We start from the raw sequence: 25,788 nt of genomic DNA on the forward strand, positions 1-25,788 counted from the left end.
GATGTGATTGTGAGACACAAAACACTGAAGGCCAACAGTTTCCATAAAGTAGAACGACTCTATAAAGTAGAACGAGAGTGGCTCTGAAATCACTTTTTACAAACAAGCAAAGTTTCAGTTCAAGATTACTTTGTAAATTAGTTACAAGTTGAATAAAAAATTGCTTTTAACACAGGTTCACAAATAAGTTTTCCTTTATTGTATTGATCTGTAGGTCTCTGTTCATAAACATAAACTAACCGAAACTAATTTACTATAAAATGAAAGTGTTTGTATAAATTCAGAAAAAAGGAAACATGCCAGTCACGACTGCATATGCATACATGTTTCTATATTGTTGTCTATTTACACAAAGTTGGGTTAATTCCATCATTTAGGTAGATGTATGTATTTTTGAAATGTAGTGGAGTGAAGGTAAAAAGTCACCCAAAATGGAAATACTTAAGTAAAGTACAGATACACGAAAAAACTACTTAAGTACAGTAACTAATTACATTTACTTAGTTACTGTCCACCACTGTGGATCAGACACAGCAGTGCTGCTCAGTCCACCTTGCTGCCGCACAGTTTGTGTCGGTCATCCTCTAGTCTATCAGTGGTCATAGGATGTTGCCCACAGGATGTTGTTGGCTGGATATTTTTGGTTGGTTGACTATTTTCAGTCCAGGAGCACTGCTGTGTCTGATCCACTCAAATCAGCGCAACACACACTAACACACCAACACCACATCAGTGTTACTACAGAGCCGAGAATAATCCATCACTTAAGTAGTACATGCTCTGTGAGAGTCTATGGAGGTCCTGACCACTGAAGAACAGGGTAAAAGGGGGTAACAAATTATTCAGAGAAACAGATGGACTACAGTCTGTAACTGTAGAATTACAAAGTGCACCTATATAGTAAGTGCAGCTGATAAAATGGACAATGAGTGTAGAAACAAGGAGGTGGTCATAATGCCGTGCCTGATCGGTGTATGTAAGCATCAGTATGTAACATCATTGTGTCCAATACATATTAAATATGTAAGTAGGTAAAAATGATAATAAAAGGTCCCTTATGTATTAAATCTATACATTTGTAAATGTTTATTTTAACAAAGAACTTTAGATTTCTTTCATTATGTTCTGAAAAGCTACTGAGATTGCATCAAAATGGGTGCACCCACACTCATTTACATATTTATTTCCTTATGGCATTATGTGTCTGTCGTGACACTACTGCAGGCTTTTGTGTGTGTTCCAGGTGTCCCAACATTAAGGACAACACTATAGGCATGGCCGAAAATGGCGTGTCCCTGACCTGCCGCTTTCATGTCACTGTGTTTAAGTTCATCGGAGACTATGATGAGGTTCATCTGCACTGTGATGTCACATTATGTGACTCCGAGACCAACGCGTGCAAAGTGGTGAGAATATACACACACTGATCACTTGTGTATTATCACCAGGTATATTTTCACAATGTAACAAGTGTAGTCTGTTGTCCAATCACTGTTTAAGGCCTTATAATGGTTTTATGAATGCACATGGTCTTAATTAATATTTTAGTACAAGTCAAGTAAAATGTGTTCAAAGTGCTGCCCATTGTGTTGGATTGTCAATGCAACCCTCTTCTCCCACTCTTCACACACTGATAGCAACACCGCAGAAGAAATGCTAGCACAGGCTTCCAAAATCCGTAGTTTCAGGTGCTGCACATCTCGTATCTTCACAGCATAGACAATTGCCTTCAGATGACCCCAAAGATAAAAGTCTAAGGGGGTCAGATCGGGAGACCTTGGGCACCATTCAATTCGCCCACGACGACCAATTCACTTTCCAGGAAACTGTTCATCTAGGAATGCTTGGACCTGACTCCCATAATGTGGTGGTGCACTATCTTGCTGGAAAAACTCAGGGAACGTGCCAGCTTCCAAAGTGGATTGGTCGTCGTGGGCCAGTTGAATGGCCCCCAAGGTCTCCCGATCTGACCTCCTTAGACTTTTATCTTTGGGGTCATCTGAAGGCAATTTATTCTGTGAAGATACGAGATGTGCAGCACCTGAAACGATTTTGGATTTTGGAAGCCTGTGCTAGCATTTCTTCTGCGGTGTTGCTATCAGTGTGTGAAGAGTGGGAGAAGAGGGTTGCATTGACAATCCAACACAATGGGCAGCACTTTGAACACATTTTATAAGTGGTCAGAAACTTGTAAATAACTTATGAAAGAATAAAGTTAAAACCAAGCACACCATTGATTTTCTTGTGAAATTCTCAATAAGTTTGATGTGTCACATGACCCTCTTCCCATTGAAAAAACTAAAGTTGGATCCAAAATGGCCGACTTCAAAATGGCGCCATGGTCACCACCCATCTTGAAAAGTTTTCCCCCTCCCATATACTAATGTGCCACAAACAGGAAGTTAATATCACCAACCATTCCCATTTTATTTGGGTGTATCCATATAAATGGCCCACCCTGTATAAGAATGAATGATGTAGAAGTTCTAATAACATAACATATGCTTCACATTTTCTTTAGGAGAGCACTACATTATACCCCAGTTTACAGTGCAATCAATGGAAACTATACTTCCAGTGAATAATTTCACTTTTATCCACTCATATTCATACATGTAATGGCTTTTGACTTTGTCTGTACAAATATGAATAAAAAGTCTGTATTTATAAGCATAAACAATTATAAGTTGAACTAAATTGATACAAAAAAAAATTTCAGACACCACAAATGAATAACTTTAATACTTTACTGCAAAGATGTTATCAACAGGCACGGCTTTGAGATTCAAGAAGTAATTAGCTTTTTGCTTAATGGCTTATTCCTCTGAGCAAACCATCCTCAATTCCCCAAGGTTACAAGAATCCTTCAGGAATTTTCAGGGGGATTCAAGTAAGGAAATTGGCTAGACCATGCAAGCACCTCCACTGTTTTAGAAACCAGTCTTTATTAGGTCTAAACAATTTGAGGAAAATATCTAATTACGATTTTTCTGACCAATACTGCAATAGCAATTTAAATGCAGTCATTTTCCTTTAATTAATTTCCAGGCCTGTTTTTTGGCCAAGAAGACCAGAATATCTGCTTTATATGGTATGGAGTTGGAAGAGTGCGTCAGACTACCAATTAGTTCTGATTGTTGTAATGTCACATATAAAAAATAGATGTTTCGTTGCGTTTGGTCTAACTCATCTACAGGCAGTTCAACCTGTGTGTTATTACGTTAAATTTTTTCCACAAAAAACTTAATAAGTTAATAATGTATTTGGTACATACATACAAAAAAAATGCAGCTCTTGTGATTTGAAAATTGCACTCTTTTAAATTGTGATTTCAATGTAAAAACGATGACTCTTTCAGCCCTAGTCTTGAGTTATTTTGGCTGAATGTTTGGTTTCATTGTCTTGTTGAATTAACTTGTGGTTATCTTTCTAGATATCTTTCTGTGTTTTAACCTCTTGTGGTTGATTTATTCCTAGAACTGTCCACACAACAAAAGGAGCTATTCAGACTATAGCCAGCAAAAAGAGCACATATTGACGGTGGGACCAATTAGAAGACGAGGTGTGTGTGTGTTTGTGTGCAAGTGTCAAGATGATAATGATAGCTGCAATAGGGTGCATGTGTGGGCATGTAATTGAAAAACTAATTACAGTTGTGATCTGTGTGTGTATGTCTGCTGTTGCAGAGTCGGACTGGTGTGAAGAGGGTAATGGTGGTTGTGAGCAAATCTGCACCAGTCAGGTAACTGGACCTGTGTGCAGCTGTGTGACAGGAATGCTGCAGAGAGATGGAAAGAGCTGTCGTGGTGAGCCATAAACATACACTCATGCTCAGCTTTCACTCCTAGAAGTTGACAGTCTTCTTATTAATTTAGTTTAGTTATTCTTATGTAATTACACATTTATATTGAAAGGGCCACTCCAGCTAAAATGAAAAATCAAACCAATCTAACTTTTGTAAACATGTTCACTCGCTACTGAGATTCAGCACTGATTTAAAGACCAGCAAACCTCTCATTTGATGATGTGTGTTGAAGGTGGGACGAACTTTTAAAAAACAACTGATTTTGGGGTGGATTTTGTTTTGTTTTGTGTTATTTTTACCTGATTGAAGAAAAAATGGTAGCTAATAAAAAATTAAAATACCATCTCTTCATAATGAACATTTTGAGTTGATTTTCAAATAATAAGTCAACACAACATAAGACAAAATCCTATTAACTTACTATTAGAAGTTTAATTAACTTAAAATTTTAGGGCAGCACAGTCACTAACTTTTTTAAGTTATACTGTTACATTATTGCAAGGTAGCTAAATATGTTTTTATAACTGTATAACTGTGGTGTCATTATTACAATGGAGAATGGATTAGACAGAAATGATTCATCAAATCAGAAGGACAGCAAGGAAAAAACTTAAGTTAGCATGGTATCTGGATACCTTACCTCAGTTTTTTTCTCTGGCTGAAAGGGTAAAAAACACTTGTCTATGCCATTCATTTCTAGCTTGGTTTGTGGTAATATTTAGTCTTAATTTATAGATTACTGACTAATAGTCAGGAACACTCTAATCCATTGTCCATTGTAATAATGTTACCACCGTTATACAGTTTTAAATACATATTAGTGACAAAAACATTTGAACAAAAACATGAAAATTATACAAAATCATGAATTTGGTCAAACAGATGAGGCTAAAGGATATAATGCTGCATACAGAATACTCCATAACATGACAAATAACATATTAACTCTAGTTTTAGACCGGAATGCTTTTTTAACCTCTTATGCTCCAGGGTATATTTTGGTTTGTCCCTCTGAATTTACATAACCAAATCATAAGGCAAATTATTCAGTAACTGCATGAAATAAATGTACATTTTTAGTTTATTTATTTTGTAAAAGCTCCCAAAATTAACAGAATATGTGTTTTATGATCTACACATATTGCTATATGCTTACAACTTAATGCTGAAAGCCAAAAAGCTCTTTGTATTATTTTATAAAAATAATTTTTACAGAGCAGATCACTGAAGACACACCAGATTTGACATAGCCCAGATTTGTGGAAAAATGGGTCAAATTTCAGTAGACAAGATTTCAGCATCTTTTATTATAAGGGTTTAAAATTACATCACTCATCTATTAGACTGGAAAGAACAGAAACATCCTCATATGACACAAACTTTTTGAATGTAGCTTATGAAATATGGACGTTATGAAGAATATGACGAAGTGCATTTTGGATCCACTGGTGGTTCCAAGGAGCATAAGAGGCTACATACATAGTGACCTTCATAATGAAGTACATTTATAATTTACATTCTGTATCAACAGGTTTGCACTTAAATTGTAAAGGATGTTTTTTCTTTCTGACCTAACCTCACACCACAATATCATTTTAAACTCAAAAAATAACAAAAGATCTTTTCTTCTACTTAAAAATGCAAAAATAACATCTTTGCTTGTTTTAATGAGCTGTGAGTTAGATGTAATCTAATTTTAATTCTGACATTATTTTTTAAACGTTCTGCATAGTCACTCGATGTAAACAAAGTCATTCAGAGTGTTTTGATGTAAAATGGTGCATTGTAGAGAAGCTGACTCTTTGAGTATGGTGACAATAAGCACCAGGGTCACAGTTTGTATAGCACAAGCATAGCAAATATATTTACTTGCAATTCAAAAACTATTATGGAACAAGTCTTATACTTTTATATGCACTGTTAACAATGACAAAATCCAAAATCCAAATCCAAAAAATACGTTGGAGGCCAAAACCTTCTCAGAACTGTTGTAAACAATGAGGAAATTACTCAGGCAGTATACCTGTAAATATTCTGGGTAGTAACTTACTGTGAGGGAGCTTGTAGACATTAAACGTTTCACTCTGGTTCATGCCACCATTATGACTTGGTAGGTTTTCTCAAGAGCAGTACCTTTCACATCAAACCACTCTGAATTACTTAATTAATTTAATTATTTAAAGATGCAGAAATGTAGAAAAAATCCCTCAATAATATCAAATTGCTTTTTTTTTTATCAAATTGTCTTTTTTTGCGGTTATCTGTAAGGCACTAGTCAGAAAACTTCCACCACCAAGCACACATCTTCTCTACATATTAAATGTCAGCACAATCATCCTTGGATGTCCCTCATCTGTGCCAGACTGTTGCACTCTGCTGTAACGCTAAACCAAAATGTATCTCATGCATTCTGTATGACCTCAGATACAGTAAAAGATGACCTCAGAGGATGAGTCACACACAGCACACACATACACACACTGTACCTCACACAACCAATGTATGTCACACACCATGCTATGTTATGTTACTATGAGCAGCACACATTTGTCTATCAATCCATCCATTCTTCCTTCCATCTATTCATCCATCCCTTTTTGACCTATCTTACATGTTTTTGTTAATTTTTCACCATATCTATCTATCTATCTATAGCACAATTAATTACACTTTCTTAACCTCTGATTCTTTCTCTCTCTCTCTCTCTCTCACTCTCTCTCTCTCTCGCGACTTGACTAACATGTTTTTTGTTCATCTTTCTCCATAGCTACCAGCTCCAGCAATGATCTCCAGCCCCTGGCTCCCTTGGTTGCCATTGGCGTTGGCGTCGCACTCCTGATGCACACACACACCTCCATGCTTTTCTCGTAACGCTAACTGAACCATGGCCACACAAAGGAGAAGGGGAGCAATGGCAAAAAACAAGAGAGGCAGAAAGAGAGAAACAGAGAGAAAGAACAAAAAGAGAGGAGTGCATGTAATAACCATACACTGCAGGCCAGAGGAGCGCTAAACATCACCAGCAGCTTTTTTCTATCTGCAAAGAACTGTGACCAAACCCCACAAAGCTGTGGAAGCCAATGTCCAGCTGTATGAACGCACTCCAAAAAAAAAAAACAAAAAAACAAAACAATAAAAAACAGCTTTGGTCCTACACTACACTTACACTGTAAAATAGATCCACTTCCAAGACACTCATCCACAAACAGAGGTGCATGGACCATTGCCCAAAGCAACCTTTGAGATTAGACATTAGACGTTAGTGCTACTCACTACTTATGAAGATGCCTGATAAACTCCATGTTGTGGAGGCTCGTGTTGCAGTGAATGGGTAAAATTCTCAGTGCTGGTTATATTTATGTTTGATTAGACATTTAACTCTAGTGCTCAAATTGCCATTATTTGTCCAATATTTAATTTCCCTCTTTGCCTTGATGATGTATTGCTCAGATCAAGTTTTTCTGCACTGAATATGTGAAGCGTTCAGTGTCTTGTGAAGTATTTCCATATACCATTGATGAATTCTAGATGAATTTCTATTCATCATGTTACCTGGTACTATCATATAACTACTAGAATCCTGAAATAAATGCATTCCCTGTGTTAGAGAAATATTTTACAAAGCCAACACAAGTATTTACTATGAAAGCCCATCTAAGAGAAGGAGAGGAGAAAAAAATGCCTTTTTATTTTAGCTTTTTCCTCTGTATCTTGTAGCAGTGTGTCAAAGATTCAACCCAGTACCTCAAAATAATGACTTATTTTCTCAGAAAATCTTGAAAAAATAAGGAACTGTCATAATAATGACTAACTTTCTCAACAGTTTGACTTAGTATTTTGAAATAATGACTTACTACATTGAAATTTAATTTCCAGGAAGGAAGTAATTATTTTGGGATACTAAGTCAAAATTTAAAAAATAAATTATTTTAAAAGTTTTGAGAAGATACTGTCATACTTTCGAGAAAATGTTTTGAGGAAAAAAATAGGATGCTTAGTGAGAATTTTGACAAACTGCTACCAAAAACAAAGTACAAGAACACAAAACAAGTGATTTTCCCCCTCTACCTGGTGGGAATAGGTTTTCATATGTTTCAGCTGTCCTCAAGTTGTGTATTGTTACAGGATTAGTGATTAATCCAGTATATATTGCCCATTTTTGAATGAAAGTGGTTATCTAAATGTACTGTATGTGATGCTGAATAGAAATTTTAATTTATCAGGACACAGCAGTTGATGACTAAGTTATATGGACATGCAATATAGCCTTGATGTATCACAATACTTGACCTAATGGTACTATGGGAACCCGGAGGAATGTTTGTAATCAGATGAATGGACTGTTCCCGTGAACTCTAGATCTATTGTACAATGATACATTACATGGCAGAATAATTATGAACGAAAAGAAAAATGTCTGCCTATAGCCCTCCTTTAATGAGGATGTCTTAGGCTACTGTAGTTTTTTTTTAATCGCATATGTTTATTTGAGAATAAAGTGAGCACTTCACATCTATTCTACCCACTTTGATTCTATTCAGGGTGTATAGTCAGAGGTATTACAAGCCAAAAATACAACACTGTGTGCGCATGTGTCTAAGTTCATGTATTAAGTACTTTGTCAGTACCCGTAGTGATAAAACATGAAAGGTTCGACGTTGTGGGGACATTTGACTAGTACCCAATAGGAAAAATAAAAATATATAGCTTTAATTTGAAGAGCAAATGAAACAACATACTTATTTTTCTGAATACATACTTGTGTGCCTGAATTTGAGGCTGAGTTAGGTTCAACACTCCACCGCTTGGCTACAGCAGTGCAGAGCAAAAGAGAAACCCCACAAAGATAGCAATACAAGATTGATGTGTGTGCACGCGCGTGTGTCATCCGCGTCGCTAGGGCGACCGCTTGGGAGGCGGTTCCTTGAATCCGGCTTAAAACACGAAAATACCCCCAGCTGGACGCTTTCTCTTTATCTCTCTCTTGCCCTCTTTTTATCTCTCTCTCTTTCTTTCGCTCTCTCTCTCTCTCTCATTCTCCCTCTCTCGGAATGCAGAAAACTCTATCAGCTTCTGTGTGAAATTGAACAAACTACGCGTCGACGCTTTTGGCGAATTCGTCTGGAAACGGCCAGGTTTTTAGAGGAAAATTCGTGTGAATAATTTCATATAACGGGAAGATGAACTGGAACTCCGCCGGTAAGAACAGTTGGTTGGCTGTGCTCTGCGGTGAGCTGAACTACTGCAGGATTAGCTGCGGCTAGCTGTAGCTATAGGCTCAAAGTGTGACATAACCGACTTATTCCGCCCCGCCGGTCAGCTAGTACTGTTAGCTAAGTCGGCACACTGTCAGTGTTGCGCATATGCTTCATTTAGCAATACTACGAACCATCTGAAATTAATAATTACAGTTACCACCAAGCGAACTGCCACTTCCGAGCCAAATCAGTGTAAGCAGCACCGGCAGCCTCAGGCTCTGTAACTGTAGCTAATGGCACACTTTTCAGTGTTCGCTGTGAAGATATTACATCAGAGAAAGCTGCTTGGGTTCATGTAAAGGGCAATTCCACCCTTGTTTTCTAAAATTCTGCGTAATTAAACGTTCAGGATGTAAACGACGTCAAGCAGAATGCCTTGATAAGAAATTCTAGAGAATACTACTAAAAGTTGCACGAAGTAGTTACGAATGATAGTTAGAACGCCTGATGCTTGGGACATCATTGATTTGTTTTATGATCTTTTTGGCCGAAATGTATTTTTTATTATTCATGGCACGGGGTAAATACAGTGTGTTGTATTTTTTTCCAAATTAGTACTATATTGTATATTGTATCTATATTGTAGATATAGTGACTCCTGGTTCCTGTCAACGGCGCTGTAAAGAAATCAGAGATAGTCTTTTTTCTGTAATGTGTGATATCGCATAAAATCATTCTAAAATGATTTAACAGTTGATTTATGCAGTAATTTTGAGAAGTCTGTGTTCATTCCCTTTACCTAAGAGAGACTTGGTTCCCCTGTTGATCAACAGAGAGAGAATGGTAGTGATGTTTTTTTTGTTCATTTTCCATACAACAAAATAAGTGATAATGAGAACAATAAAAATATACAATCCTAAACTGTATGACTGTGTTTCTGAAAACCCAGTAAAGTATCAGTATTTTAAGGTAGTTTATTAACGCACAGCAGCAAACTTCGTTTGTGGCTCTGATGACCAAAGTCTCAGAAAATGAGAGCAGAGAACATGCCCTGTAATACGTGCCAAGTTGTGTTAGCTCTTGGGAAGTGTGCTCACTCAGGGCTTGCTGAGATAGCTCTTTTGTTTTTTTGGCTGGCTTTGCAGGAATACTAGAACAACACTAGCGATGCTCTTTACAGAAGCCATCTCATTTTGTGGATTTTCCTTTTTCTTCATTCAATAATATTAGCTAGAAGTTCGGTTTCAAGGGATTTTTTTTCACTCGCATAAACTCACATCTTTCTTTCATAATGTTAAATCTTTTCTATGGGTATAATTGTTCACCGTTCACTGATTTTTTTTAGTAAGACAAGTCATGCTTCTCACGTATGAAAGGAATGAGCAGAGGCATTGACAAGCAGTAAGGAAAGGATTACACTGTCTACTTGTTTCCACTTTATCTATTACTTAACTGTAATGCTTTAGCATTTTATTTTAAACCACAACTATCCCAAAAGGGAACACTACCACCTAACAAACTTCACTTTCATTGCTAATAGATGCAGGATCTACTGAGAAGTTTCACTGCAGTTCTATACTCTCAGTACTTAAGGATGTTTTTGACCTGATGCTTTACTCAAGTTGTTTGGCATCTACTGGGTCTACTTACCATAATTTAATTAAAAGTAGCAACTCTGGGCTTCTCTACCCTCCTCTGGAGTTCAGTATCTGATGATTTTGTAATAATTTCCCAGTGTAGGTGGATATGTTTGATAGAAGATAACAGAGAGCTATATGTTGTTGTAACTATAGAGATAAGTAAGCCCATCTTTTTGTGTTTTCTGCTTCTAACAGTCTGGGTCTCTTTGCTGTGTGGCTGACCCTTCCTTCTTCCATCTCTTCTTCATCATGTCTCCAGTTTACTCATCTCCCAAATACACCACTGGCTCCACCCTACTGAGCCCTTACCGCCCTTATGATCCATACAACCTGTCCCCAAGCTACGTCTCTCGCGGCCATCCTCAGGCCTCCAGATACTCGCCCTCAATCTCCCGCTACCTCACTCCAAGCTCCTGCCTGGCCAGAGTATCCCTGTCCCTCCCCCAGGAGCCAGAGCGGGGGAGAGCCATCCCTCGCAGTGACCCTCGAACAACCCGCCGCAGTGAGAGCTCCAGTCGGATGCAGATGAAAGGTCAAGCCACCCGGGCAATTGGGACTAATACTCACTCGTCCTCACAGACTGGGTTCCCTGCTACCTCACCCCTGTCAAGGTGGCGCCGGTCAGTCAGCCAAACAGACCTGGCCCAGGAGCTGGCCACACTGGAACTGTGTGAGCATGGTGATGTGGAGAGAGCAGCATATCCACCCAGAGAGAATGCAGGCACAGCAAATACAACCTGCTCAGGGCCATTCTACTGGAGCTTAGAGGTGAGTCCAGCCTGACTACAAGCAATTCCATACAACTTTCCACTCTCCTTCAGGGTCCTTGATAAATGGTCACTGGTCATCATGGTACCATCATGGGTGGGCTGACCATGCACAGACGCTGGGCAAAATAACGCTTTCCCTCTAAGTTGAATGCACTAACTCTCAGTACAGTGTAAAGTCCTATACCACATTCAGGGATTTTGAGGTCTAGACTCTGGGATGGTCTGGACTCTGGGGTTTTACATTGTTCTGAGAAGACCAGCAGCTTCTTTTTTATTTTGTCTGGGTTTTTTGTTTTGTTTTGTTTTTTTCCTTTTCTCTGTAATGATTTTTGTGAGCAACACATTCTTCAGACCCATTCTATTGACATCCATTTCTCCCAGTGGAGACTGGAGCTTGATTTTCTCTCATATTCTCTCTCAAAGATGGATGCTTTATGTACCATTTATCTGATGCTGACTTATGTATGACTTATGTTATGTAAATTGAGTAAAATATCCAATTCCAGTTCCAATTTGTGCTGTACAGACATGCACAAACCTTTATTTTAAAGGATCTTTTTTTTGTAATTTGAACTTGCCTCAAGCTTGAAAACACATTACCATTCAAAGAAATGAAGAGCAAGTTAGGGCTTGTAGATTGAAGCCAAACACTTCTGCATATCTCACACTTGCACTTCAAACATTTGTGCAAGCACACTTAAGGTTAAACCCTAATTAACACCTCGTCCCTGTAGATTATTGTCAATGCGTTAGGTTCTAAAACGTGCACACTCTATCCTACATAAGGACTAGTGTTCCATTGTATTTCATTGATAAGCAAATATTTGAATAGAGTGTCTGAATATATTTTGATCTCTTGCTAAAACAAAAGAGCGCACTTTAACAGGCTGTGCTGTCACAGTTTAAGCCTTGCATTGCTTCTATATTATCAGTAGATGGTGTACTTTCTTTGTGAATTGTGAAGAGGATGATATAATGATAAGGAGAACTCAATAGTGCAGTCTGAAATTATCCACAGTTTGCAGAACAATACAGCAGTGTAGGACTAGACTTAAAATTATATTGTTTTGTAACCTTTCTTTGTACAAGGCCTTATTGTACTTTTAATAATAAAAAAACTAGTGACTTTCCTAAAGAACAGTCTACTTTAAAACTATGTGGATTTATTGTAGCATAAAACAGCAAGGGATTGTGCCCCATTTCCAATAGGTTCACATTTGTGGGTCCTACAAAATAAAGGGTCGGATGACCAAAAAAGAAAACTCCAGTGAATTGAGCCTTTTCCACTCCAGTGGAAGTGAGCCTGGAAGTAGGCAGAACCTCTCAATCTTTCCCAGAGACTCCAATAACCAGACATGAGTCATCTTGGCCAGCCTCAGCACTGTTTAGTACCAGGAATCATGCCAAGCACAGTACATTCTCAGCAATGCTGGGTCAACAACATAGGCTCTCCTTAAAGTAGCCAGAGGCCCAAAGTGTAAGGTTTAAGCAAGTCAGCAAGTCATTTAGGAGCATTTCTGCAGCAATCAGTGAAAGCATTTCAAGCTCTTGCATTGCATTTGTTTATCTCTGCAGTATCTATGCGTGTCATAAACAATTGAAAAATAATCTAGACAATGTTATCATTTCTCAACGTATATAAAGTGCATAGTGATGATGTGAGTAAAAGGTGAACAGTGTATTGTGTTATCTCTGCTGATTTGCCACATTGTGCATATCACTTTGAAGTACTGGCACATTTTGGCATTATTGTGTTGTGTCCACACAGCTTAAATCACTAATTTCATAGGGTCAGGTTATAATGTAACATTAGGTGACACCCTTTTTGACCATCATTTATACCACTCTTTACACTTGGAGCCCTCTTCAATCTTGCAGAAATAGCCAAGGTGCACCTAGCCTGCAGTAAAACTTGCTTGCTGGCAGAAACTCTTAGAAACTAGTTAGTTGATTTCACCCTGTTTGGTGTTTTATGGAAATTTCTTCAAACCTCAGATGCCAGGAATACCTTCTGGAACTGTTTAATAACCACTGTATAATAACCACCTTCTTCTGTTTTTGGATTTGTGTAATCTTCAGTCTATAATGTTTTAACTGTAAGAACATTTTCCACTTATTAATGAGGTGCCAGTATGAAATGGTAAAATGTAAACTGTAGCTAGGATTTCTGCTTGCATATTTAAAGATGTGCATTTTGAATGACAGCTAAATTTGTTGCTCTTAAAACAATCATTATAGCATGAAATAAAATGTTATAAGACATTAGATAGAGTGTTTGGACTAGACTAAAACAGAGAGAAAGACAATGCTAGCCTACATAAACGTGTCTGTAAAAGAAATTAACTTATGTAACAGCACTAATCTTATGACACCTAGGCTTTTGCTGATACACCCATGTTCAGTAATTTCTTTGTTATGTGTCTGGGCATGTCGTGTTGAATCAGCAGGTACTGTTACAGCACAGCTGATTTGAGATCAGTTCTTTCTAGTCTAGTCTGCTCTTTTTGTCATTGCAGATTCATTATAACAGGTGCACACAATGGCATGGCTCTGACTGAATATGGCATGGACACACTATCACAACCTCTACCATCATCTTTCACATTATTGAGTCCTGCACTCAGCGTCCCCTTTCTCCATTGTGGACTTTGCAATGGCCAATCGATACAAACTCAGAGTTTTATCAATGTGTTATGAAACATGCAATAAATGAAACATCAGCTACATCTGATTTGTAGGGGTGTATTGACGCTGTTCACTGATATCTCCGTGGGTGGCAGAGGATCTGAGGATCTCTCATTTGCTGTCTTTTTCTGTGAACTTTTATTTGTCTGAGTCTAACTGATCTGTGTACTACATAAATGGAGCTCTGTAGAATCAAAACATTCTTAACATGTCCAAAATTGAATTGAAGATTGACCTCAGTATGGAAAATCATCTTGTACATACAACCCCAATTCAAATGAAGTTGGGACGTTGTGTAAAACATAAATAAAAACAGAATACAATGATTTGCAAATCCTTTTCAACCTATATTCAATTGAATACACTACAAAGACAAGATATTTAATGTTCAAACGGATAAACTTTATTGTTTTTTGCAAATATTCACTCATTTTGAATTTGACGCCTGCAACACGTTCCAAAGAAGTTGGGGCAGGGGCAACAAAAGACTGGGAAAGTTGAGGAATGCTCAAAAAACACCTGTTTGGAACATTCCACAGGTGAACAGGTTAATTGGAAACAGGGTGTCATGATTGGGTATAAAGGGAGCATCCCTGAAAGGCTCAGTCGTTCACAAGCAAGGACGGGGTGAGGTTCACCACTTTGTCAACAACTGCATGAGCAAATAGTCTAACAGTTTAAGAACAATGTTTCTCAACATGCAACTGCGAGGAATTTAGGGATTTCATCATCTACAGTCCATAATATCATCAAAAGATTCAGAGAATCTGGAGAAATCTCTGCAAGTAAGCAGCAAGGCAGAAAACCAACAGTGAATGCCCGTGACCTTCGATCCCTCAGGTGGCTCTGCATTAAAAACCAGTATCATTCTGTATGGATATTACCACATGGGCTCAGGAACACTTCAGAAAACCACTGTCAGTGAACACAGTTTGTGGCTCCATCTACAAGTGCAAGGTAAAACTCTGCCATGCAAAGCGAAAGCCATATATCAACAACACCCAGAAACGCCGTCGGCTTCTCTGGGCCTGAGCTCATCTGAGATGGACTGACGCAAAGTGGAAAAGTGTCCTGTGGTCTGACGAGTCCACATTTCAAATTGTTTTTGAAAATCATGGACGTTGTGTCCTCCGGGCCAAAGAGGAAAAGGTCTGTCCGGATTGTTATCAGCCCAAAGTTCAAAAGCCAGCATCTCTGATGGTATGGGGGTGTGTTAGTGCCCATGGCATGGGTAACTTGCACATCTGTGAAGGCACCATTAATGCTGAAAGGTACATACAGGTTTTGGAGCAACATATGCTGCCATCCAAGCAACGTCTTTTTCAGGGACGTCCTGCTTATTTCAGCAAGACAATGCCAAGTCACATTCTGCATGTGTTACAACAGCATGGCTTCATAGTAAAAGAGTGTGGGTACTAGACTGGCCTGCCTGCAGTCCAGACCTGTCTCCCATTGAAAATGTGTGGCACATTATGAAGCACAAAATATGACAGTGGAGACCTCGGACTGTTGAGCAATTGAAGTTGTACATCAAGCAAGAATGGGAAAGAATTCCACCTACAAAGCTTCAACAATTAGTGTCCTCAGTTCCCAAACGCTTACTGAGTGTTGTTAAAAGGAAAGAGGATGTAACACAGTGGTAAACATGCCCCTGTCCCAACTTCTGTGGAACGTGTTGCAGGCATAAAATTCAAAATGACTGAATATTTGCAAAAGACAATAAAGTTTATCTGTTTGAACATTAAATATCTTGTCTGTGTAGTGTATTCAATTGAATATAGGTTGAAAAGGATTTGTAAATCATAGTATTCTGTTTTTATTTATGTTTTACACAACGTCCCAACTTCATTGGAATTGGGGTTGTAAATACATAAGTCACAATCATGAACTTTTAGCTGATGATTTAATGTCATGTAAATAATTTCCATCAACAATTCGGATGCCTTTTTTGTTCATTGTATGTGAGTTAAAATACAAGGTAAACTGGCCCTATCAGCTAATTAGCTATTGTGATTCCTAGCTGTCGATTAAAGCAATACATATCAATAATACTCCCCTCACTCTCTCAACATCTGTTATTTGCCATCTTTTGTGGAACCCGCTGTCCATGATCAAAAGTACACATCGAGGTGCATCCTAGCAAAGTAAAGTATATAAGGAGGGGCAAGTCTTATGGTATGACAAACCCAAGTTCAAATGAGCCACTCCTTGAAAATGAGTTATGGCACACCCCACTTCCACTGCAGTTCTGAAGGCAAAAGGGGGTCCAACCTTTTACTAGCAAGGTGCACCTAATAAAGTGGCCGGTGAGTGTAGGTCAGGTCATTTTGCACAGTAGAAGGCAGTATTAGAATTGTTCAGCTACACCTGCTAAAACCATGCCTTGGCTTGGCTTACAAGAAAAGCAACCAGAGAACCAGCAGAAACCAAAGAATTCCAAATGTGAATTGTGCATGTAGTGTAACAATTGGCCTGCATATAAAGGCACCCTGTAGCCTTGGTCATATTTTCATATCACTCACAGTATGAAAACTGATATAACATTGTGCTTTTTTACTAATAGTCCCCTTTTGTACACTGTTAGAAATAAAGGTTCTGTGCAGGTACATTTCTCATTCATTAAAGCATAAACAATGTAAATGTCCCCTTAAAGGTACAACAGTGGTTTTAAGGTCCAATTGTACACGTTAAATAATTTTATATTTCCAGGTGAAAAGTACATATTTGTACCTTTTTATAACCTAATGTTTTAAAACAGTACAATAAGAAAGCCTGGAGTAAAAACAACTTTGAAAATATAATTTCAATGGATTATGGTACAGTTATGTTCCCTGACCAAAGGTACTGAGATGTACCCTTGAGGGTACCACCCCAGTGAAGAGTACTGCCTTAGTGACAGTTTACTACCATTATTTCTGAGAGTGTATAGTGATGATCTCAACTGTGTTATACATTTGTATGGGTGTAGGCATTGTATTATATCTTTTAGTCTTCATCTTCTTCCTTCCCTGGCTCTGTTTGGTTATTGGTATAACTGTAAAAGAGCGTGTGATGACTTTAAGCCTATGTGACCTGTAGACTTCTCCTCAATACTGTGTGTTGACAGTAGTGGTTTGTTCACTTTGCGTTATATGCATGTGTTATGTAATTCCCCCCACATGGTTTCATTCCAGTAGCATGAAAATCAGGTTGGGAGGTACTAAACCACAACAATGCAGCTCTTGTTGTCATATTTACTGGACCATGAAATATCAAGAAGTTATTGTGTCTTGAATGGTCTGGGTGTAAGGACACTTAAACCTGCTTGATCTGTTTGTTGGATCTTTTGGGACCCTGATCCATACTGAAAGGTTCATGAAATGCAAGTAAAGCCTGGCCTTAGACCAGTCCTTGTTAACTACTGTAGATTCGGGTTACAGACTGTGGGCCATGTTCACCACATACTGTAACATAACAGCTTCAAGCTTGGAAACATGCTAGAGAGCTAGAACCCCAAAACTGATAGATCAGATGTATTATGTTAATTGCGTTAGGGAGCCAGATTTTGTACTTCACTGTTGAACAGTCAACAAAACCTGAGAGACAAAGGCTTCCTAAGAGAAAAAAAAGAGGGATCCATGAAAAGGATCTGTTTCGTGCCAGATTTTGGGAAGTATGCAATATCACTAAATACTGATACTAATCAATCGCCATTGCTCATCATTCTCATGTAACAGAGCTAACGTTACCTCCATCACCTCAAAGTCCCTGTGTTGTCCTAACGTTACTACCTGCTTACGTACTACGCCTTCCTGCTCAGTCTGTCCCTCGGCTTCCCTTTCAAAAGCCTGTATCTTTGGCTGCTCCTCTCCTTGTCTGCTGCTGCTGCTCTCACCTACAGAGGACGTGGTGGCTACAGCAGCGAACACGTCTTTGATTTTTACACATTTTGCAGCATCTACACTGCGACTCTTAAATTTCTTTGCACGTAAGTTGTCCGCTCCCCCTTTCTGCCGCTTCTGTTTCTCCATGCTGCCTCTCCTAACATACGCACTCAACACTGAACGTAGCGGGAGTTACAGCGGACCACGCAGAGAGAGGGTGGGGCCGCTTTCCTCCTATATCCTGATTGGTTCAGTCCACTGTCTATATGGAAGATGGGCCAATGGGCCGCCCCCTCTAAATTGTGGGCCGGTCTCTTAAAAAAAAGGGAAGAAAAAAAAAATCCAACAGCATCGGCCCCTGAGGACTGTCGGCCCACCGGGAAAATGCCCGGTACGCCAGATTACCAGTCCAGCCCTGCTACAGATCTCCAAACTTCTTGAGCTAATCTAAAGGCCACGTTAACAGTACGTAGAGAGCTTCATGGAATGGGTTTCCATGGCTGAGCAGCTGCATCCAAGCCTTATATCACCAAGCACAATGCAAAGTACACAAATGCTGTGGTGTAAAGCACCACTACTGGACTCTAGATCAGTGGAGACATGTTGTCTGGAATGACGAAAACATGCTTCTCCGTCTGGGTTTGGCAGTTACCAAGAGAACGGTACTTGTCTGACTGCATGACGTGCCGAGTGTAAATTTGGTGGAGGGGGGATTATGGTGTGCAATTGTTTTTCAGGAGTTGGGCTCGGCCCCTTAGTTCCAGTGAAAGCAACTCTTAATGCTTCAGCAGACCAAGAGATTTTGGACAATTTCATACTGTCAACATTGTGAGAACAGTTTGGGGACAGCCCCTTCCTGTTTCAACACGACTTTGTGCGCACCAGTGCACAAACTAAGGTCCATAAAGACATGAATGAGCTAGTTTGGTGTGGAAGAACATGACCTCAACCCAATAGAACACCTTTGGGATGAATTAGAGTGGAGACTGTGAGCCAGGCCTTCTTGTCCAACATCAGTGTCTCACCTCACAAATGTGCTTCTGGAAGAATGGTCAAAAATTCCCATAGACACACTCCTAACCGTTGTGGAAAGCCTTCCCGGAAGAGTTGAAGCTGTTATAGCTGCAAAGCGTCGGCTGACATCATAAGAAACCCTATGGATTAAAAATGGGAAGTCACTCAAATTCATATTCGTGTGAAGGCAGACGAGCGAATACTTTTGGCAATTTGGTGTATATTATGGCTGCAACAAACGACTAATTTGATAGTCGAATAATCTGTCAATTACTGAAACGAATGATCGATTATTCGGATTAGGAAATCACTACATTACCAAGTATATTTTTTATGTAACTATTAGCTTTTAAATTTAGCTTGAGGTTGTTGTATGCATTTGTTAACTAACAATAAAGACGAAAAAAATGAATAACATTCAAGAATTCACTGTTTTAATAAACTTTCCTGCTAATACAAAAGATAGAAAAAGTAAAACTCCAGTATATTTTTCCTGTCAAAATTTATAACAAATGATATGCAGTGTAGCAGCAATGAAATATAACAAGACTAAATCAGTTTTCCTTTAATCAAGTAAATAAAAAAATCAATCTAAATGTTAATTTAAATGTTACATTTAAACAGTGCAGTCTGTGCTTTCTGGTGTCTGTCTACACTCTGCTGAAACTAAATTCTACAATCACATGTTTTTAGTGAAATGGAGAGAACTCAGCATCTCTCTGTGCTCCTGTGAGAGTCTCACTGTCCTCTGACATTAGACACTACCCAATGCAGAGGAGATGCTCTGATAGCGGATGGGAAAGTGGCAAATGTTTGTGGCAAACTTCTCTGTGAAGTTAAATTTGAACAATTTTGTGTAAACACTTAATTTCAACGGTAACCCTTTGTCCAGTTAACCCATGTGTTCACAGACTACTTCCTTAAACTGTTAGTGAGTGGTGGCAAACGTTCACGGAGAACAGAAACCTGTTTGAAAAAGCTCTCGTGTTTGCTGAGTTTGACCGCACCGGCGGCCTCGACATTAAGATGACAATGCAGTGTTTATAACTGTAAATGTTATCTGGAAAGTTAACAGGGTCGCTGTGAATAATAGTTACTTACGTGGAATGACGTCATCAACTAATCTAATTAGTCACCAACTAATTTGGTCATCTATTTTAATCGACTAAATCGAATAATTGCACCCCTAGTGTAAATTCAGCTGATGAAGTGATCTAGAATAAGCCTGAGTCCGTTTTAGTTGTGTTGTAAATTGCTGACAGATTCTCTCAAATTTAAATGTTCCATCTGCCACTTTTAAAAGCACATGAATAAATCATACTTTTCTGTTCATCTGTAGTCCATGTCCTATACCAGCCTTGTCTGTCTTTAGAAAACTTTGTAGTAGTACAACGCACTTTCTTTTTTCACTGTGAGTGGGCTGGCTAAATAGCAGGTTACAGTACAGACTTCCATGCACAGAATGTCTTTTCTTGAGGGTTAAGGAAACATTAAAGTAGTTTAAAAAACTGTTTAATAAAGCATTGCCTTTTCATAGTATTTTTAAATGTGGCACTACTCCTATTAACAAATGTCAGAAAAAAATTGATTTTGTGACATATCATGTATCTTCAAAATTTCTTGAAATATTTTTAATTTACATTTTTGCAATGCTAGTTTGAAGAATCTGTTCATTCAGTACTTGTGGATGCTTTTTCTGCTTTTTTCACTTGCTTGCCACCCTCCCCTCCCCTGATGTGATTATCAGTTGGCAATAACTAGGGGGCACAATGGTATATTGCACATAATTTCAGAAGTCTAGTTTTTGACGTTCACCAGAAATTACCAATGCATTGTGAGACATTACAATACAGACGCTAAGAGGAAAATGGTCACTATATGTAATGGTGCCCTATAACATATTGGGCAAGGTGTTAATGCTGGTTTAATAGTGTTCATTTGGTGTTCATGACTTATAGTTCTTTTGTAGAACAACATCTGAAAGTCCAAAGACAGCATACAGAAAGCTTTAGCATGTGAGACTTGGCTTTCCCTATGCTTATTGCAACTGTGCCAATACATTACAGAGCTCCCACACAATGCTTGGAAACTGAAAACATGGTGAAGATGCATTCAAACGCCAGCAGCTCTACTGGTGTGAAGTATCAAGGATTTTGAACACAGAGCAGTGTTTACAACAAACACACAAACCCTGACCTGACCTCATAAGGGTGAACACCCTGACAGGAAGCGAAATAGGTCGGAATGACTTGCCTGAAGGGCTGCAGTGTCATGATGCGTTGCTATTATTTATTATCAATAATATTGCAAATGCTTCGCCTTACGAGGTGGAGCATCTTAAGAGAATGTGATAAGACTGTAAATGGTATGCCGCATTCGTCCTACCTGACCTAATTCATGAGTTAGTCTGGTTATTGTGAAGAAAGAAATCAAGATAAGAGGAGTGGAGCACTGATATTTTAAAATAACTTGCCATATGAGTGTGTGCATGTAAAGGGAAGAGAGTTGAAAAAGGAGAGTCCACATGCTTTATAATATTTTTGTTGTTTTATTACAGTCTTAAAATCTAATTTATAATTAATTTCTAAGGTGGTAAAGTAACAAATTTCATTTACAATTGTTTTACATTCTGTATTTACTATTTCCAGTCTGTGTCAATGTCAAAAAAATGACAAAATATGACAAAAACTGCTGGACAGTGCTCACTGGAGAACTATGGATAGATAAACAAGCACCAAACTAACAAAAATAACAGCAAATCAAATCAAATCAAATTTATTTGTATAGCGCTTTTTACAACGGATGTTGTCACAAAGCAGCTTTACAGAATTTCAGAAAAGACAAACTTTTAACAGGAGTGTAAAAGTGTACAAAACCCCACCCCCGGTGGGCAAGCCAGGAGCAACAGTGGCAAGGAAAAACTCCCTCAGAACTGAGGAAGAAACCTTGGGAGGAACCAGGCTCACCAGGGGGGACCCATTCTCCTCTGGTCAAACTACCTACAAGTGATTATACTACTAAAATTAATAGCAGTAATATTGGTATTAGGAATAACTAGGAGTTCATGAGAATATCAGTGTAGGGTGGGCAGCTAGTCTAAGGCAGGTGGTGGCAGCTGGGGCATGGGCAGCTGGTCTGAAGTGGGTAGCAGGAGGGCTCAGCAGTCAGTCGTCCTTCAGTGTCCGGCCGGACAGGTGGGTGATTGTATACTCAGAAAGAAAGCAGGGAAATGGAATTAGTTTTATTCTATCCGTTTGTACATAAACAGGGGATCTAAACATTTACAGAGTGTGGCTAAGGACTCCGGCAGATCTGACTATGACAGCTTAGCTAAAAGGAGAGAACCAGAAGGACACACAGACACGGCAGCACTCTGAAACAGTTTGTCATCCCTCCGCTCCACCGCCCACAAACTTGAGTGACCGCGTGCAAGCAGCGGGACGACAGCACCAGTGTCTCAGTTTACTATAATTCCCTGTGTCCATGGACCCCTGGATCTGCTGCCTTTATCTAAGGGGGAACATTACCTACCAAAAGCTAAACTGAACAAGTGAGTTTTCAGCCTAGTCTTAAAGATTGAGATTGTGTCTGAGTCCCGAACAGTTTCTGAAAGATCATTCCAGAGTTTGGGGGCTTGATAAGAAAAAGCTCTTCCCCCAGCTGAAACCTTCTGAATTCTGGGGACTATTAATAATCCAGCACTCTGTGATCTGAGTGGTTGTGATGGCTCATAATGAGAAACAAGGTCTTGTAAGTACTCGGGAGCAAGACCATGTAGGGCTTTATAAGTCAATAAAAGGATTTTATAATCAATACGGAATTTAATAGGCAGCCAATGAAGTGATGATAGCACTGGACTAATATGCTCAAATTTTCTAGTTTTAGTGAGGACCCTGGCTGCAGCGTTTTGGACTAGTTTGTTTAAATTCCTGCTCGTGCATCCTGACAGTAATGCGTTACAGTAGTCTAGCCTAGAAGTAATAAAAGCGTGTACTAGTGTTTCTGCATCACGCAGGGATAGGGCATTTCTTATTTTGGCAATGTTGCGAAGATGTAGAAAAGCTGTCCTAGTGATGCTGCCTATGTGTTGATCGAATGATAAATCTGAATCTATTAAGATTTTTTGCTGCTGAGCCAGGTGTGGTTGGAAAGTCGGCGAGATTTAAGATTAAATCTGGTAATTTACTTCTTGCTAATTGTGGACCCAGAAGGAGAACCTCTGTTTTGTTACTGTTTAATAGGAGGAAGTTACGTGACATCCAGCATTTCACGTCTTTTACACAGTCCTCCATTTCCTTTAACCTGTATTTGTCATCAGGCTTGGCTGATATGTACAGTTGAGTATCGTCTGCATAACAATGAAAGTTTACGCCATGGTTACTTATAACTGTGCCTAACGGTAACATGTAGAGTGTAAATAATAATGGTCCTAAAATAGAGCCTTGCGGAATTCGAACTGATAACGTTCTGATAGGTAAGATCTGAACCATGATAGGGCTGTCCCTGTGATTCCAACCATGTTTTCTAACCTTTCTAAGAGAAAATTGTGGTCTATTGTATCGAAAGCTGCGCTAAGGTCAAGTAGCACTAAGAGAGATATGTAGCCTTGATCAGAGGCAAGAAGAAGATCATTAGTTATCTTAACTAGAGCTGTCTCAGTGATATGGTGTGGCCTGAATCCAGATTGAAATTTTTCATATATATGGTTCTTGTGTAGATATGAACTAAGTTGTTGGGCCACAGCTTTTTCTAAGATCTTTGATATAAACTGTAAGTTAGAAACAGGCCTGTAATTAGACAAAACGGCGACATCAAAATCTTGATCAGGGGTTTGATAACTGCTAGTTTAAAAGCTTTGGGTACATGGCCCAGACTAAGGGACAAGTTTACTATAGTTGAAATAGGGTTTATAATAACTGGCAGTACTTCTTTGAGTAATTTTGATGGAATTGCATCGAGTATGCAGGTTGTGCAATTTGCAGAAGAGATAATCTTCTCTAGTTCTAGCTGTGGGAGTGGGTAAAAAGTTTCCAGACTTTTCTTTTTTACAGCTGTGTTTTGTTCTATATCAGCCAAGTCAGATGACAGCCAAGCTGGATTTGATACTGTGGGTTGAATTTGTTGTCTAATATTTTCAATTTTATTATTAAAGAAGTCCATAAAAACTTCACTAGTGAGAGTTGCTGGAATTTCTCGTTCAGTACCTGCCTGATTTTTTGTGATTTGGGAAATCACATTAAACAGTATTATACTTATTATTCTCGATCAACAAGGCCAGATATGCTGAGCGAGCTTCAGTGAGGGCATTTCTATACTCTATAAGGCTGTCCTTCCAGGCAGAGTAGAACACTTCCAGCTTGGTTTGTTGCCATTTCCGCTCTAATTTCCGAACTGTTTGTTTTAAGGTCCGGGTTTTATCTTTGTACCATGGGGCGAGCTTTTTCTGCCTTCTCTTTATTTTAAGTGGGGCCACGTTTTCTAAAGTGGATCGTAAGGTATTTTCTAAATAATCGGTTAGTACATCTAGTTCCATTGGGTCTGATGGAGTGGAGACTGGGGTTGATAGCTCTGGGAGATTTTCTATAAATTGTAGGGTGGTAGAAGGTTTTTTGAGCGCTTTATTGAATAACGAGGAGACGTATATATATATTATGGCTAAGTCATAGCTCATATGAAATTAGGTAGTGGTCGGAGATTGCTGTGGTTTGCGGTAGGATATTAAGCTTGTCTATGTTAAGACCTAGTGTCAAAACTAAATCTTACGTATGACTACAGTAGTGTGTAGGCCCTGTTACATTTTGGGTAAAACCAACAGAGTCTAGGATTGAGGTAAATGCCTTTTTTAGTGGGTCATCTACCTTCTCAAAGTGAATATTAAAATCTCCTACAATTATTACTTTATCGTTGCACACAGCCAGGTTTGCAGTGAAGTCACTAAATTCTTTTATAAATTCAGAGTATGGCCCTGGTAGACTGTAAATGTTAAATAATGAAAACCCATTCTTTTTTGTGATTGGATTTGTAACGTGAATAGAAAGGACCTCAAAGGAAGTAAAAGTGTCGCATTGTTTTTGACTGATATGGAGAGTATTTTGGTATATTATACAGACTCCACCTCCCTTGCCTGATAATCGTGGCCTATGTGCATAATTATAGCCTACAGGCATGGCTTCATTTAAAGCTAAATATTCATCTGGTCTAACCCACGTTTCAGTAAGACAAAAAAGTCAAATTTATGATTGCTTATAATTTCATTTACGACGACTGCTTTAGAGTTTAGTCTCCTTTATTAAGTAGTCCAAATTTTAGATCTAAGGTGTTAGTGTTATCATCAGAACATGGATATATGTTGATTAGGTTATTTAAACGGACTGATTGAGTTTTTCTATGGTTAAATTTAGTTTTAATTCGGGGCAAAGACACAGTCTCTATAAAGTTGAACCTGGGTAACGCCTCAAGGCGGATCGCAGACGGTCGGTTTAGCCTGTCTGTCTGCGGCCTGGTCCCGGCTCTGGACTGTCAGCAGCTGTTTATGCTACTCTGCCGACTAACTAAAAGACTATGTGCTATGCTGCACGAAAGTAAGGCAGCACCCTACCGCGTGGGGTGGACACCATCCCTACCTATAAGACCAGACTTGCCCTCAAAACGCAACCAATTGTCTATAAAGCCAACTTGAACACCACGTGGACATCCAGCAGTTTAAACGCCTGCTGCAGGCTTCAGCGCCGCGCCGCATTGGGATGGGGTCAGAGCAGATTACGGCATCAGACATCGTCTGGGCCTGTTTAATCACCTCTTTAATATTAGCCT

General features: G+C 38.9%; 2 protein-coding genes across 3 annotated transcripts in view; both read left to right on the forward strand.

Annotated features, from left to right (window-relative positions):
* tecta (tectorin alpha) overlaps nucleotides 1-6,910 on the forward strand; it is a 65,151-nt gene extending 58,241 nt beyond the window's left edge. The window contains exons 33-36 of the mRNA XM_037533694.1: nucleotides 1,244-1,406; nucleotides 3,478-3,562; nucleotides 3,687-3,806; nucleotides 6,573-6,910. Of these exons, the coding sequence (XP_037389591.1) occupies nucleotides 1,244-1,406; nucleotides 3,478-3,562; nucleotides 3,687-3,806; nucleotides 6,573-6,676 (472 nt within the window). The 3' untranslated portion in view covers nucleotides 6,677-6,910. The remainder of the gene's footprint in view (nucleotides 1-1,243; nucleotides 1,407-3,477; nucleotides 3,563-3,686; nucleotides 3,807-6,572) is intronic.
* A 1,833-nt stretch (nucleotides 6,911-8,743) lies between these two features.
* usp2b (ubiquitin specific peptidase 2b) overlaps nucleotides 8,744-25,788 on the forward strand; it is a 62,376-nt gene continuing 45,331 nt past the window's right edge. The window contains exons 1-2 of one of the 2 annotated variants that reach the window (XM_017703887.2): nucleotides 8,744-9,004; nucleotides 10,839-11,411. In XM_017703887.2, coding sequence (XP_017559376.1) covers nucleotides 10,893-11,411 — 519 coding nt within the window. In that variant the 5' untranslated portion in view covers nucleotides 8,744-9,004; nucleotides 10,839-10,892. The remainder of the gene's footprint in view (nucleotides 9,005-10,838; nucleotides 11,412-25,788) is intronic. The other variant, XM_017703886.2, reaches the window with a different exon arrangement.

This window comes from Pygocentrus nattereri, chromosome 23, assembly GCF_015220715.1.
Source record: "Pygocentrus nattereri isolate fPygNat1 chromosome 23, fPygNat1.pri, whole genome shotgun sequence".
NCBI classification, from domain to species: Eukaryota; Metazoa; Chordata; class Actinopteri; order Characiformes; family Serrasalmidae; genus Pygocentrus; species Pygocentrus nattereri.